This window comes from Solea senegalensis, linkage group LG8 (assembly GCF_019176455.1).
Source record: "Solea senegalensis isolate Sse05_10M linkage group LG8, IFAPA_SoseM_1, whole genome shotgun sequence".
NCBI classification, from domain to species: Eukaryota; Metazoa; Chordata; class Actinopteri; order Pleuronectiformes; family Soleidae; genus Solea; species Solea senegalensis.
This window is the reverse complement of record NC_058028.1, coordinates 16,908,989-16,926,012: the sequence shown is the minus strand read 5'-3', so window position 1 is coordinate 16,926,012 and position 17,024 is coordinate 16,908,989. Positions and strand designations below refer to the sequence as shown.

At 40.9% G+C, this 17,024-nt stretch overlaps 1 protein-coding gene across 4 annotated transcripts in view; it reads right to left on the bottom strand.

Annotated features, from left to right (window-relative positions):
• LOC122773632 (SPHK1 interactor, AKAP domain containing) overlaps positions 1–17,024 on the bottom strand; it is an 80,560-nt gene that overhangs the window by 16,458 nt on the left and 47,078 nt on the right. For 3 of the 4 annotated variants that reach the window (XM_044032438.1, XM_044032437.1, XM_044032440.1), the window contains 2 exons: positions 8,389–8,491; positions 6,758–6,868 (listed from right to left, as the gene is read on the bottom strand). In XM_044032438.1, coding sequence (XP_043888373.1) covers positions 6,758–6,868; positions 8,389–8,491 — 214 coding nt within the window. Of the gene's footprint in view, positions 1–6,757; positions 6,869–8,388; positions 8,492–10,352; positions 10,664–17,024 lie in introns of those variants that run through there. The other variant, XM_044032439.1, reaches the window with a different exon arrangement.

The window sequence follows — 17,024 nt, the reverse complement described above, 5'->3', positions numbered from 1 at the left end:
TTTCCTGTCCAGTGCTCACATTGTTTAAACACCAAATGCACCATCTGGTCCCAAAAATAAACAGCATGTCAGGTGCATTTAGGGAACACAGCAACAGAAAAACTGTGGAAACACAAACTTTTGACCAACAAAATGGGGTCAAAAAATGAAGTCACCAGTTACTGTCACTGTTACATTCTCCTTTAAAAGCATACATTCCTCGGCAGACATTTGTTTTCCTTTACAATACGGCAAACATCTTTTTAAAGGGAAGCCACAATGACAGCAAAAGTCAATTTGGATGTGTTTTACAAAAGTGGACCATTTATTTTTTCTGTTACTAGCACAATAAAACAAGGAGGTCACAGGAAGCCCACATGCTGCAATTTAGTGGAAGTGTAAAAGTGGATTTATTTGAATTCCTGACCTTAAAAATATTCCTGGCCAACTTAAAGCTTTTTCAACCATTGCAGCTTGCACATTTCAAACAATCTTCCTCATTTTTCATCAGTGTATAATGTTTTCTCAGTCGTCGTTAATAATAGATCTGTAAGCTCAGTAGCTGTTTTACAACCAATTGGTCGATGCACATGCAGAAATGCCAGACTCCACTAGTTCAGTTTGATTTTGTTCATGAAGGAAAATCATATTTGTTCTCAGGCATTTTCTTTCTTTCCTCTGAATGTGCACGCACACACACACACACACACACACACAAAACAAATACAGCACAATGTCATGTGCACAGACATAGTCAACATGTTTCAAACATCGCTGCTTCCTTTGTCCATCAAAGCTTCATTCCACCGCAGCAGCCCTCCTCCTCTGATCCTCCCACACACATCTGCTGCTCTCACTCTGTCTCCTTCTCTCCTCACCTTTTTTTTTTTGATAGACTGCTCATTTGAACCATTTTAATACGTGCAAAGTGGTCTTTCTTTCAACAATGAATCACGTCTGGTTCAGATGAATGCTGCAGTTTTTGGCAGCAGGTAGATCGGTGACAACAAACAAGTGCAGGATACGGTCATTTGATTTATTTTATTTTCCTTCAACCCTGCGTTAGTACTGTCCTAAAAGATCAAATCCATTCTCGCCCCACCACAAACTCGTGCTGCATGAAAAAATGCTGGTGCACATGGGGGTTCAATTTCACTCTGAGCTCACAACACCAAACGTGGCCCCTCCGTTGTAAAATAGTTTGACTTATCACAGCGACTGACGGCTTTAATCATGACCCATTTTAAGTGGAATTTAATTCAAATGGAGTTGAGTTGGGAACAGCAGCAAGGCTCAGTGACTCTGCCACATTCATTTTGTGATGCTACCTACACGCTACACAGTGCTGGCGTGGGGAGCAGACAGGCACGCGGATCTCACGTATACTCGTGACTATAAAAAGCCTTGTAATGTGTTCATAGATCCAAGTTCATGCTGATAAAAAGCATAACATCATCTGCTCAGAAACCATAACAGTAGATACTACATGATGGTGCGCAATGAGGCCACTCAGGCGGAGTGAGCTGCGTCCTATTTGTCTGCATTGAAAGAAAAACATGCTGTAGGACGTACCATCCTTGAATACAGATATGCATTTGATCCACAGATGTGCCTTTATGCCACTTAAAATGTGGATATTAGTGGAGTCATGAATATCCAGCACACGCACTTGCATTTTTTTGTAAATGAACGCTCAGTGTGGAGCCTGAGGCTACAGTGAATACCAAGAAGCTGATGTTGTCCTGGTTCTTCTAACAACATGTATAATATTGTGATAATGCTGTGGGAACTCTATACTGTATCTATACAGTGGCTGTATAATGTTTCTGATGTTTTATGTCCCAGCACCAGAGGAGTCAACATTTATGTGTAGTAACATGTTAACATAAGAGAGTGTATGTTATGAGCTGATGACACTGAGAAGCTTCTGTCGTCTTTAAAATGCAAACATTTGAACATTTGGAGAAGTGTTAGAATGAGTTTTTAATTTTGTCAGATGAGCAGATTGAAAGGGAAAACGTGTGAGAGGTTTAGGTGAAGGAGACGATTTGTCTTCCTGCTCTGATCCTGCTGTAAGTAAGCACTCCCGCTGCAGCTGATGACATATTTATTCTGTTTTCTCTCTCTCTGTGGGCTGGATAAGGACAGGTCAAGACACAAAACACAACCCAAGTGTGAAGTGTTTGAATCCAGTGATGATAGATCACTCTCCTCCAGGGACAACAGGTTCAAAGCAAAGTACACGTGCAGTACTTCATTCCATATGCACATCCTATTGCTTTGTCATGTTTTTATCCATTTTCTAATCACATAAAATAAAAAATGGCAAACGCAAAATGGAAATCATGATGCACAGATGAGGTTACTTTTAACCTTGCATTGAAAAAGGTGCCATGTCTTCTCTCCCTGTCAAAACATGATGAAATGCAGTGTGACTATCACAGGAACCTCACACTTCTCTGGGACCTCATGCATTAAAACATGCATGAGTGATCAAAAGTGACAACATGATGCATTCAGAGGTGCGTGGCAGGACGAAAGCACGGACGATCCCATAGATTTATCTTTTATCTAAGTTAATGTTTTTGGCACTTACAGAAAACAGACTTGATTTTTTACACTGTAATGTATAACATTTCTAATGCATTGATTAATTTGGGTTGTTATGGATCATATAGTTAAAGAGTGGCGATCGTGGTGATTGGTGATTGACGATTGTTGTCATAATCGATGAATTGACCTGGAAATTATGATGTTCTTGAATGTCTCGTTTTGGTCACGAACCAAAATGATTCACTTGATTTCTTTGTTATATGGAGCAAATAAATGAAATAAATGTTCACATTTAAGAAGCTGAAACAGAAATTTTGTTTTAATAATGACAAAACCTTCAAACCTTCAACTAATTATAATTATATAAGTAGTTGACGATTAATTTAGTAATTGATTAATCAAGCAATTAATCAGCTCTAAGTTATATTACTTAAATTAAATCTTAAAAATGGCATAAAACAATCTCATTGCCGTTGTATTTTTGTTTGTTTTTTTCCCACTAGCACACCTTCTTGTGTGGTTTACTCCTCTGGATTAGCATTTGTTTTTTCCGTTCCTCAGATTTTTTTTTTTTCTTTGTTTTCCACCCTCAGCTATCTTTCTGCCGACCTGTACAGTTCAGGCCAGGGTGGAAATAATTTATTTTCCAACTCAGTGCCATCGATTGTAGTCGTTTGAATGGCTGTGTAAACCACAGAAAAGCACAAAGGACTGAGAGTCAGAAGAGGAATGTTTCACGTCAGCGTCCAAGAGCGATGCTGCAGGAGGACAGGCTGCATCTACTCGCTCTCACACTAGATTTATAGAAATGAGTCCACCACTGACTTGCTCACACACAAATTATGGAGATGAAGCTGCTTTTGTGCTTTTTGTACGATTCATAAAATCACAACAATAGCGTAAACCTCGACACACGTATGGACTGAACTGATGTCTTTGTTCTCACGCTGGCATGAGAAGAATGATGAAGAGATAAAGTGCTGAGGTGCAAGGAATAAATCCACTTTTGACAGCCGGACATTTGGGGCTGCTGCACAGACCATCTGCCCTCCAAATAAATCCACTAAATTTTAATGACTGGGCGCTGCACACGTACATCAGCGGCTGTCTCAGAAGAGATCTGTGGAACGCTGCTGCATAGCTTACACACCGTTGTTTGCGTCTTGTGTACATCTCTGTCCTAGATAGCACACAGCTGGTGTCTGGGGCTTCAAGAACATTCAATTCAGGCGGCTCACACTTACAAAGTGTGACATGAATGTGTGAGAATGATCGCTCTTTGCTAAATCGCTCTACTTCTTACCTTGGTAGTGATTATCAAACACTTGAGGCATGTTTTAGGGAAGGGCATGGGGGAAAAAAAACCTGCCTTTTTCGTGTTAATTGTATAATATGTAACATTTCTGCATTAAAATACCCAAAAACGATCACTTGTTCAGTAGAAATCCATCTTTCTATTCTTTTCTTTAATGACATCATCTGATTATGTATCTCTCCTATAATTTCAGTACTCTCTCCAGTAACTTTGTGTGTATTTGGCACTAATGTTTATGTTAATTTATTTGGATCCCCCATATGATGTGCCCTAAAGCGCTGCTACTCTTCCCGGGGTGCATAAACTAATGGATCACACACAAGTTCTGCTGTCAAAAAGGAAACCAAACAATGGCCCTGATCCCACGCTGTTTCCCGAAGTCATCAAACTAGGTCATTTGTTCTGGTTCTGACTCAAAGAGCTCCAGCTACAGAAACGACACACCCCGTCATCTTCACGTTAAAACGTGAACTGTGCTCCGAAACTGGCAGCGTTAGAGCAGTCAAGACGAGCAGTCCGTGCTAAGCCTACGAGTGTGTGAGAGATGAGCGCATGCTGTGTTCATCTCTGTGGGAAGATTTTTAAGGGCCGCACTTAACGTGAGACTGACATCAGCGCTCTCGCAATTAAACCTGGATCAACCAAGTTGAGGCTATGATCGGTGAAGTGAAGGTCGTGGATTAGAGATTCTGAAAGTCTGCAGGTATGATTTTAGAAAGGCAAAAACCAACAGAAATTGCAAAGAGAGAGGACATGTGAGATAGACCGCAGCGAAAGGTGATATAACCGACTTCCCTCTCTGAGGGAATGAAATTCAGCCTCATTATTAGGCTATGACTGAGGTGTGGGTGAATATGTCACCCCTATGGAGAAATGGCATTTCAGATGATGCTATTACAGAGAAGCAATAATATATTCCAGGTATGTTCTTTAATGGAGCAAGCAACAAATAGACTTGTGTCTAATCTTCTGTGGAAAAAAAAAAGGCTCAAAGGGTTTTCTTTTATTAGCACAGTGGTGTGGTGTTTATCGCATAACATAATACTCCTCCTCCCCCTGTTCTGAACCTTACATATTTGCCTCTCCCCCCTTCTGACAAACAAGTGCCCATGTGACACAAAGCCTGAATGCAAGTCATGCTTAACTTGCTATTAAAAATGAACGAGTGATCAAAGCTGACACCACAGAAATGGGCGACAGAGAATTAAGCATGCGTATCCTTAGCAGCTAAAAGCTTCTCTCTTTTAGGCTTTCTCTCCTGACATTTTATAAAGTGCCTCATCTACAGTGACCATAATACCCTTGTTTGACGTCAAGTTCTATCTAAAGAAAGAAATTCGGAGGACAATAAATGAGTAATTTGTGTTGACAATCTTCACCCTTCAGTTTTATTCCAATGTCATATTATTTATTTCACTTTTAAAAGTTGGTTGCAGTGTGTTGTGCTCAGCACAGTTGTGATACAGGACAGCACGTAAAGAACATAAATGTAAAAAAAATGCTACATACCCACATGGAGTTTTATTATAAGATACGTATTCACAGTCAAAAACTTTCTATGTAATATAGAAATCTACAAGATTACAAGATCAAAAAGATTCCACTCCTCTATACCAGCTTGAATGAGCCATTACAATTGCATCAAAATGTTTCAGAGAGGGAAAGGCGAAGACTCAAAGTAGATTTTTAACAATAACACGACTGTACTTTTAAATGTTAAAAATGCAGTTCTCTTTTATGACATTATATTTACAATTTCTAACCTATTTAGTCTCAGCAGCACACGGGGGAGTTTTCTTTGAATAAAGTGGTCTTAGGTTGGAGCATGTTAACCCAAACTAAAGTGGGTATTTAAATCTTGGACATTTTTTTATTGAAAGAGGCATCTTTTATGCCACTAACAGTTCCGGGTGTATTCTTGCTGGATCCCTGACATAAAGATGCTGGTAAAAGCACAGGTGCAAAGATAAGAGCATAGTGAAAGGAAATGCTTAGAAGGGAATGAATAAATATAATCACAGATGCTGTTGTTTTAACACTTGACAGGTTTCACATCGCAATGACAAGTTTGGGCCAAAAAGTTGTCTCTTCACGATACCCTGCTGACTGCTTTGTCATTAACACATAGTTTAATAACTGTGATTGATTCTTTAAACAAATGTGTCCACTAGTGTAGTACTCCTGCTTTCATTCATTTATTTTGTACCGTGTTATCCTCCACACGAAGGCTGCGGTGGGCTGGAGCCAATCCCAGCTGACATACAGCAAAAGGCGGGATCACCAGTCCATCGCAGGGCCAACACTGAGATGTGTCCAATTAACCTCTGCCTGTTTTTAGTACCCAGAGAAAACCCATGCACATATGTGGAGAACATGCACATTTCAGTGGCCCTTAATCGAACCAGGATCTAAACTGGTGACCTTCTTGCCGAGAAGCAACTGTGCTAACCACTGTACCACTGTGTGCCTACACTTGTTCTCAGCCAAATGTAATTCAGTGACATTTACCTAATGTTCCTTGTAGCCGAGTTGGACGGGAGGAGAGAGTTGGTCTATGACACACAACAGAGATACACCAACTACACAAAACCATCCTCCACCAGTAAATACTGAGACTTTTATAGAGTATTTACGCAGCACTTAAATACTTTTACAACTCATATACACGAATGCAAAACAGTAACCCTAACAGAAGTCACAGAAATCACACTAATGCCAAATGAGCAACATCAGAGGGAACACTGTCTGTGAATGTGATGGTGCACTGACACAACCTGAAGTCTGCAGTGTGGCCAGATGTGAACGTGTGGAGCGATATCTTTGTGCCACTGAAGCAGACTGAAGGCAAGAGAGTGAAGAGAGTTTGCCAGCAGTGTGTGCATGTTTCATCACCCGCAGTATGCTACTCACCGTGGTGCAGCTGCCCTCTGCGTCGTCTTCCAGCAGGCCCAGTCTGCACAGAGCTTTCTCATTCCTCAGCCAGTACTCAGGTGAGTCCAGCACACTGTTACTGCACAGCACCTGCAGCACACAGGTAAACACTGCTCAGGTACAATAGCGCTGAAATTATAACACACACACACACACACACACACACACCTCCTGAAACACATTGACATTTCTCCTTCAGGATAAGTGTTGCAGCACAGGATCAATCATGTGTTAACCAGACATTATATTGTATATACTGTGTGTGTGTGTGTGTGTATATATATATATATATTTATATATGTATATATAGATATGATGAGACAGTTGGGACAGTCACTGTCTCCTCCCTGGAGGGACACTTTTCAAGGAAATCGTCTCATATGAAACCTGCAGTCATGCAGCGGTTTCTCTCAGTGACAAGGCAAGCATGTTCTTGATTCATTAGGCCATGGTACATTCATCGTCACAGACAATTGACTTCTCTGCTCTAATAATCACACAGTTATCGCACCAACGCCGATGCTTATCACAATGATAGGATGTGTTTCCAGTATATCTGGTGATTATATTTGGCCAATTTTCTTTCCTTTTTTTCCCCTCTTTCTCCACCTGATAGAAAATAACCAGTTAATCTGCATTTTATGTCTTCGCTGTAGTGTAAAAATATCAAATTTTGCGTTTCAATGACAACAGAAATATGTTCACTTACATAAAGAAGTAATTATAGATGGATTACATTTAAAAAAAAAAGCCAGACTGATTAATTGGTCTTTCTCTACTTGTGACTGCACCGACGCTGCAGGATATTGAGCGGCCTTGGTGGAGGTTTGTGCTCTCTTGGTGCCGTCTCAATTCCTTGAATTATTTGTTTGTAAAAGAGGGATGTTTCCACGTTATAATATTAAAATCAAAGGCCACTATCTTTGACATATATTGGATAGTGGGTGTGCAGTTTCCTCTCATCTCACAGTGTGTTTTTAGTGACATCACCCGCCCTTACACTTGCACCCACAGGAGCAGGCCATCTGCTCGGGCCCACAGCCAGGTACAGGTGACGCACACTCAGCTGATCTCGCTGAGAGCGATCGCGTCAAACGCTGCATCCATAGGTCAGCAGAATACGAGACGTCACCTTGTGTCTCTACAGACCACTAGAGTGGAAGTCAAGTAAGATCATGAGGGGTGGGCTAATTAGGAACACACACCACCCGCACACACACACAGGCACTATACAATAAAGGACACATACACAAATAGAGCTGCACACACATTGAAAGGAAATTCAATCTAGCCTCCACCTCAGCCCACTGATCTGCACCATTTCCCCTCCTGTCTCTCCACCACTGGGGGAAGATAAATGTACTGGGCTGACCTGATGTCCAGGGCTGTGCCTCTTATTACACAACCCCTGGGTGTCACTGCAACCTCAGAGGAGGAAATGAAAATCTGTTGCAATTCTGGAAACACACAACACAAATGGATAATGTGACGGGGGAGACAGATTTGACAGACAGGTGTGCATGTACCTGAACAGAGACCAAACAAAAAAAGAGAGCAGAAAACAGGAAACCCAAAAGGTTGACGTACATGAAAGGCAACTCTGTTTTTACCTTCTTACAGGCACTGATGGATGAAGCCATGGTGCTGTCTGTGCTGCCTCCCTCCACCTCCACAGACTCCGAGGCTTCAAACACGGCAGATGACTGGAAGTTACTGCAAGGCAATAAAGAGCACAGGGTTGACTTTGTCAGCGCGGGTTCTCGTCAAAGAGCTAATGTGACAGGTGTGTAGCATGCTCATAATGTACATCGTGTGTCATTTGTGGCAAAGTGGCATTACTGGTTATTTAATGAAGGTAGAGTTTTAGGTCTGAGATCAAGACCTTTTCATAAGAAAATGTAGATATTAAATTTCCTTTAGAAGTCTTTGATGTAGTCCATCTCTGCGTGCATTCCATAAACACCCTGAGGGCACAAACTAGCATGGAGGCAAAGCTGAATGTTGGCCCCATAAGAGCATTTCAGCTTTTTACAAAAGACTATGTGTGTGCTAACCTTCAGTCAATTTCCAGTTTCTGCATGAAACTGTAAAGTGCGTTACACCAGCATTATATTCATCACTACATGAAATTTGACGTATGCATCAACGTCAAAGACGGATTGAAGCAGGACATACAGGGAAACATCAATTATGACCTTCAGTTGATCCACAAGACAACATTCTCTGACAAAGAGAAGTGATGAGAAATGAACCCAAAAGCAACATAGCAACCCTAAACATGTCAGGGAGATGTCCTTATCCACCGTGCGTGTTCTCACCGAGATAAGTCAAATCGAAGCTTATCTGGAATGGCATTAATGAGGATCAATTTGGAAAATAAAGAGGCTGGGGATGCATGTTTAAATAGGAGCAGCTGTTTCTCTGTAATCCACATAGTTCAAAGCACATTAAAAGCATTTCACTTCTTGAAAGCCCACAGGGAGGGAATCACACAGCTACATCTTTTTTTTTGCAGGGGATGAACATGGATAATGTAAATACTGGTGTCACAGGTGAAGTGAGTTCATGGTGAATGGATGGACCCGGGAAAACAACAACAACGACTTACTGGATTTTAAGTGGATGTGATGTGCTTTTAAAACAGGCTGCTGTTATCTGCAATACACACACTCACACACAGTCTGTGCAGTGATATTGGATGCATGCAGGGATTTTGAAGCAGAGTTAACTGTAAAAAAAAAATAAATAAGAAAAGTGAAAACACTGTAAAAACCATTAATAGAGAGAGTGGTCCCTCTGCGGCGTTCATGCAAATATTGTATGATTATCGAAGAAACCCGATGAAGATAGATTTGTCACGCATCGCCTCCTTTCTAATCAGTGCTTTTAACGACCTTTCCATCTCGACACAGCGATGACTGACAGGTCCCTGCGCTCTCGGAGCCCCGGGTATCCAGCAGGCGCAAACCTGATCTGATGTGAGTGAGGACGCAATTAACCCCTGATATGTCTGCCTTTTCAAGGACATGTCATTTAACATGAACGATTGTGTGGTTGAGGATTTTCTCTCCAGAGACTCCAGAGCCGCACAACAGGCCAATTTACTGGCGCACAAACGCACAACTTTAGGCACAGCATTCGAAACGTTCAACTGGATAAAATCGTGAAAGTTAAGATCGAGGGGGGAGGGCATCATAAGTTTGAAACAACAGGAACAGAAAACACAACATTTGTAGGCGACTCTTCTTCTCTGCTGCACGTTTCTGACAGAGAGCAAAACATAAACAACCCGTGACACCTGCTCTGCTGCATCACTTTGCATAAATATTGTTGTGACACTGAACTCAAACCGACACATTTAGCACAAAATATATATATATAATTCAATGTAACAAAATATTTTGTTTAAATTCTACATTTTTAAAAAGAATGCAATGAAATATTGTAGATTGTAGACACACTGTAGAGAGACTATTAAGTGAACCTCACTGTTGGATATCACACACATTATTTCGGTGCCAATATTTCGTTTGGGAATATGCGACAAGGACATCTTTTTCAAGCAGTGCCTTACCTCGGCGTTTTCAGAAGGCACTTTGCAGCCATTCTGTCACAATTAAGGTAAACTGTCCTTATTCCCTGTTGTGTGGGCAGAGGCAAACAGAGTAGTAGAGCGGAGCGCCTCCACGCGTAATCGTCCCCGGGACTCTCTCCGGTCCAGATGCGCTTCCACGAACGAGCACTGAAGGAATCCCAGAGTCAGACCGCTTCACCGTGACTGGGTGAGGAAGACTGTGATGTAGATAGCTCCGTGGTGTCAGCAGCAGCAGCAGTAGATTACTGGCGGCCCTGCGCGCATGTCCGCCAAGTGTTGAGTGCAGGCGCAGCGCAGAAGCTCCGTCCGCATGGATCAAACGTAACGAGCTGCACGACGCAGGCAAGGGCATGGGTAGGGACAGTGCGCACGCGTTTTGACGCACAAGCATGTGTGCACAAGCAGAGGCGCGCGTTTGTTTACGTTGTTGTTTATTCTGAATGCACATCACACCAACTCAAACCACCGAAGAAATACACTCAAAAGCTTCATTGCCAACAACATGTGCGATTGGCAGAGTAATCAGATTAATGAAGCTACAGCTAGAGAGATTGTAAATCGAATTTGAAAGCGAATGACGAAATATTTCATCTCATTTCATCAATTCATTTTTAGCTAAACTGAGATTGTTATTAAGAAACACGTTAAAAAGGAAATCCTGAAATATGGATCACTGCCAAAACCTAAAGATTTTGAGTTGTGCAACTCACAAGAACAGACCAATATCAGCAAAAACATGAAGTCCTTTTACGAGATAATGAACCACTTGCAGCACAGTATTATATTCAGGGGAAGAGAAGTGAGGAAATAGATTCAGACTATCCATCTTCTATCACTTCATCATGCACATGAGGGTTGCTGCCATAGGGCAAAAGGCATCCTGGACAGGTTGCCAGTCCATCACTGGGCCACATAGAGACAAATAACTAACCACTCTCACAGTGTCCACTTTTATTTAGTCTGCAGCCCTTTCTAACTCTCAGCTGCAAGTGAATCTCACCCCCATTGTTTCTGTTCACACTGTTGCTCACAAACAGGAGCAACACACTGTAATTATTCACCAGCAAAACAAAAGAAGACCACTGGTATGACTCAGCAATAGGAGACACACTTAGACTTGGTCATGTTGCAAAAGACTCCCATTTGTGTCCTTTGGACCAATTATAGAATGTCTCTGTGTTTCTGTATTACAATCAAATCAGATCATACACTGTTAAAAGGAAAGAATAAAATGTGAAAGTTGGTTGGGGAATTTTGACGTGGAAAAAGTACACCCTAACCCATGCCATATTTGTTCCTAACTTACATTACATTGGTTGTAACAAGTGGTCAACTAAGTTGCATTTTTTATCATTTCAAACCAGTCTGACCTTTGCCTCTAACCTCTGCCGCTCACTTTTACCCCAGATGTGTTTATTAGATACAGTATGTGTTGACATCTGTCCATATAAAAAAAAAGTTTAAAAGCACATGTTTCTTTTACTTTCACAAAACAGCAAAAGTCAGTCATTAATCATGTGGGATTTACCATTTTGGCCATATTGTCCAGCCCCTGTGTCGTTGGTCACCAGAATGGATTAAAATATCCAAATACCCTCTCTAAAAATGTAGATCTACAGAATATTAGGGCCACATTGCGAAAAAAAAAAAATTCACAGACACTGGTTCTGTCTGCAGAAAAGATGCATTTCCTTGCATATACCTTTTAAAGTCCTGATACAATGTAATGCTCATGTGTCAAAAGATTAAGTCTCTCCTTGTTTGTGATACCTATTCTAAAGTACAATTCCACAAAATGTTCCACGGCCTTCATTTTAACAACTCTCCTCTTCTAAAACAACAGGTTAGAATATTATGACTTTAATCTCGTAAATGTATGACTTTATTCATGAAGTCTGTGAATTTTTTTGTCTCTATGTGGCCCTAATACTCCGTCGTATAAATCTAAGTTTTCTTAAAAATAAAGTTGCAGAATTTCACAAACAGCCCTCTGAACTCTGGTGACCTGCGCAAAATCGCACATATACACAAAAATACAACTCCACTGCCCCCTGCTACACTCCTGATTGCTACTTGAGACTCCTCTCGGGCCATCTTAAGCAGTAAGTGAGCCAATGTAGATAGCAGAATATGTATTCTCCATATCTGTTGGTGACAGTAAAACGTCCCTCCTTGGTCCATTAGGGAGGTCATGGAAAAAGAAATCAAGAAGACGTGACCTTCAGTTCTCTATTATCCCACAGAGCCCGTGTTGGGGGGAATATGGACAGAGAACGAGGAGCACAGTGGATATTTACTAGAAGAAAGCAGGGGTCCTGATGCGATCTGTATGTGTGGCTGTGCGTGTGCATGAGTGAGACAGAGAGATTGCTTTTGTGGATGACTATGGTGGCCAAAGTGTGTATCTTCATTCTGCTGAAAGGATCCTTGTTGCCAAAGAGAATTCTTTTTTTTCCCAGTGTGCCTTTTACCTCAAAGAAAATAGATCTTTACATGCCGTTATCAGCTACCATGTGATGTCTCTCTATGTTGATGCCATTTGCTTCCACCCCTAACAATATCAAAACCAATTTCGGGAAGGAGAGAGTATGTGTATATGAAACACTGCCCCAATTCATAGATATTTGAGCATTTAAATTAATAAAAAGTTTAATTTGTTATGAGTACGTCTAGTTCTGGCAAGGAAAAAAAAAGCTGAAGCCTCACCACAGCCAGGATTATTACATAAGCAACAAAAGCAGTGTGTAACACCACAATGAATCATCCAAGTTTCCCGTTTCTCAGAACCTTCCGAATGCCTCAGAACGATTTTCAGAACAGAAATGTCACCCACGTCCTCTCCGTCATCTGCCTTGGTCTGACTGCAAGAAGGTGCGTGAATGCTAAAACCAGGTAAGGTATGTGTGCCTACATTTGCAGCATTGAGCAATGACAGACAATTTTATATGAATGAATCTTGGATCTTCAATGAATGAAAAATGTGTGGTTGTATAGAATATGTTTCCACAGACAGATATTTAGGAAATATGACACGTAGCATATGCATAGTTGGTGCTGTGGACTAGATCTCGCTCATGCATGAAAACACTCATGCATGGTCATTGTTGTAAGTAGGTTAATGGCAGATTAAATACTCTGTAATGGCTGCAGTAGTTATCAGATAACCTTGGTGGATAATAGAAAACAAATAACACCAAGTAAAGGAAATAGAGTTGGAGAATATTTGGGTTTTTTATTCAGAGTATATCAAAAACATGTAATGTGTTATTACAAGTGGACGTGTCCATGTCAGAGCTCTTCATGCATTTAGCATTTCAGACTCAGCCGAGAAGAGCTGATCAAGCTGGTTTGAAACAGTTAAACAGTCGCATAGCAACAGGGAATTACTTTTTGCATTTTCTAAAGGAAACTGATAATAAACAAGCAGCAACATGAAAACCAAAAGACAAACACCACAAACGGATGCACATGAAGCTGTGCAGATGTTGAGAAGCCAAGACCAACAGCAGTCAAACTTCACTGATGTTTGGCATACACACATCATGCACACCACTAAAAATAATCCTCTCTTATCCTCCTTCAACTTCCTTTGGCTCCTCACACCACTTCCCTCTCCTCATCTTGTCTTTCCCTCCTTATGACTTCTATCCTCCTTCTTCTTCATCATCCTCTCTGTTGCCCCCCTGCACATCTTAATCCAAAGGGCTTTTCAGGGAGGGGCTAACTAATCCACTGCACACTTTCCCAAAATAAAAGATGAAGGAGATGAAAGCACTGACTGTTCTCATGAGCAGAGAGGAGACAAAGAAAATGAAGAGAATCGGTGAATTAAGTGTTGCCCTCTGTCAAAAACCTTGTTAAAGTGGATCTATTTTTAATTGAGTAACCGACAACAAGACGGAATCACGTCACACGAGAAGAAGTGGGGACGATGTGATGTTAAATCTGAGTGGTTGTGATGTGAGAAGATATTTATAGAACATCGGGAGGCCAAAGGGTTCAGGCTTGCACTTGGGGGTTCAGGGAAGCTTCAGTCGGTAAATAAGTAAAGGTCTTATCAAAGTGAAAATAAGTCAGAAAGCTCAGAAGCAGCATGTAATTCTACCTGCACTGTGCTCAGTTCATGTACCTCTGCTTTGATGCCTATCGCAGCATTTCACACACAGCACTCAGGCCCACAAAATATAAACAGACCTTGTTTACAGTTCAAACTTCTTTCGGTTGTGTTGTCATGATGGTCAGAGCCCTGAGAAAACATGACAGACAGATATTATCTATTTATATTGTTTACACCACAGTGTCGGACCAACTCTTCAAACTCTACCGATACACCGGATCAAAGTTAGCGAAATAATTTTGAAAAGTTCTGTGCATGAGGATAGAACCCGAAAACTGAGTAAAATGGCGAAGACAATCCTGTCGGAATTAAGTCAAAGTATATGCTGGGTTCACAATAAGCCACAGTCTGCTTCAGTCAGAAAAGAAGACTGGGATAAACACACTCATATTTATTTAAAAATACAAAAATGAATCCATTTTCTATATTATTTCAAGTTCAATAAGTTACTATAAATTACATAAGTGACACCAGATTACGTCAGTGTTGACACATTCGACATTCATTGCTGCTAGCTTTGGGGATTTTTTTGTCCTTCCAATCCAACTTTATCTATAAAGCACTTTAAAAACAACAGCTGAAACAAAGTGATGTACATCAGAGATAAATAAAACAAATAAAATGTAAAAATGCGTGACCTAATAGACCCAAGTATGAGTTTTTAATTTTTTTTATCTCTGATTAAATATTGATAAATTCATCCAGCTAACTTTAAGTTAAGTGGTTACATTAATAACGAGTATTTTCACTCTACAGTACATGCCTGTTGTCACTAAACTCTCATTGACGATTAGACGCAGAAACTCTATTCGAGGTTGTCTCCACAGAAATCAGAGCACGCCACCCTCGGCCCTCAGACACTGGCGGAGCCGGGAACTTATCACTGCAGAGACAGTTTGTGGGTGACGGTTCTAATCAGGTCACAGACGGATGATTAAATGCATCAGCCTTGTCAAACTACTCGTCAGAGTCTGTGGTGACGCCCGGCCACTCATGTCTGATGTTACCTGTGTTCTCCTCAGTACCGAGGTTCACCAGTTTACAAAACCCTGAGAGAAAACTCTGCAAGAAGAGTTGTCTTTTTAGTTTTTAATTTTTTTTTTTTCAAATGCAGGCAACTGGGTAATTTTTCAAGGCTCCTTTCCACAGCAATATTGACTGTAAAAGTAAAATCTGATTTTATAATGTACCGAGGGACACCATTAGTTTCTGTCTCTGAAAAAACAGATACTTTGACAGATCCTGCTGGAGCTGTAATGAAAATTGCTCTCAGCATCTGGTACCTTGCATCCAGAAACCCACCTTACTTTTACAAAAAAAAAAAGAAAAAAACAGTGGAGAAGCATCTATACAAATGACCTGGCAAACAGTCGCTGTCGACACATGGAGCACAGTTTTTGCTCACTGACAGTTCTTGGAAGCAATTAGAATGAATGGCCTTGTTAATCAGAGTAATTACATCCCCCTCTCTTCTGCCGTTATTCCAGATTTATTTTTGTTTAACCTTTCCATCTATCTTCCTTCACACCTGTGCTCCCATCATAATGAGAACATATGATTGTAGGACCTAATCATTATAAATGCATAAAAAAGGTGGCCTGGTGGACTGTCGTTTAATTTACAATTTGGCATAACCATGAAAAATAAAGAAATAGATAAACACTAATCTACACATTTTACACAAATCCCCTCATAATGCTTGTGTTAAAATTGATAACATTAAATATTGGGGTTTCAGTGAAGGCTTTAATCTGACATTCAGTGACTGATAACTTTAATTTTTCCTACTTATTTTCTTTTTTAAAGTCACTTTCATGCATATTCAGAATTGGTGCCTGACGGTTGACATGAGCAGAGAGGATGGTGTGAGGGTCGAGGCAGTGGAGCCGGGAGAGTAAAGGTTGCAGGAGGGAATGAATAAAGGCGGCCGAGAGATGGAGGATGACAGGAGAGGTGATGATTGTGACAAAGAGCCGTACTGTACTACAGTCGGAGCTGGTGCTGCTGGTGACAGATTGTGTTTCAGGTCTGCCACTGGGTAGATGCCTGCACCTTTGGGCCAACGCAGCAAGTGGCCTTGTTCGAGCCAAGATGGTGACAAATCTGCTGGGCAGTGATGCAATAAGCTGAATGCTGATAAAAATGAAAGTGTATGCATATTTAAAGGAAAAAACCTTCATATGACCTTAGTGGTGATAACAGCTGAACACAGATTTGACTGCAACTCCACAAACACCTTTGAAAACCTGAGCAGGGTTAATTGATTTCTTACTTTCCAATATTTGTCCTCGTCCCACTCTTGCTTCCCTTATTCTATTCTGGATGAAACCCTCTTTCACTGTCCATCTGTCCATCACTTTTGGTCTCCCATGGCAGGTAATTATGTTCTGTCCACCCTAATCTTCTCCATGTGACAGAGAAATGGCACACAGGACCATGTCATTTAAGGAACAAAATATAAATGCAAATTAAGAAAGAAACACGTTTAATTAATGCACAGTAGTATGAGACATGTTGGTGACATACTGCATGGC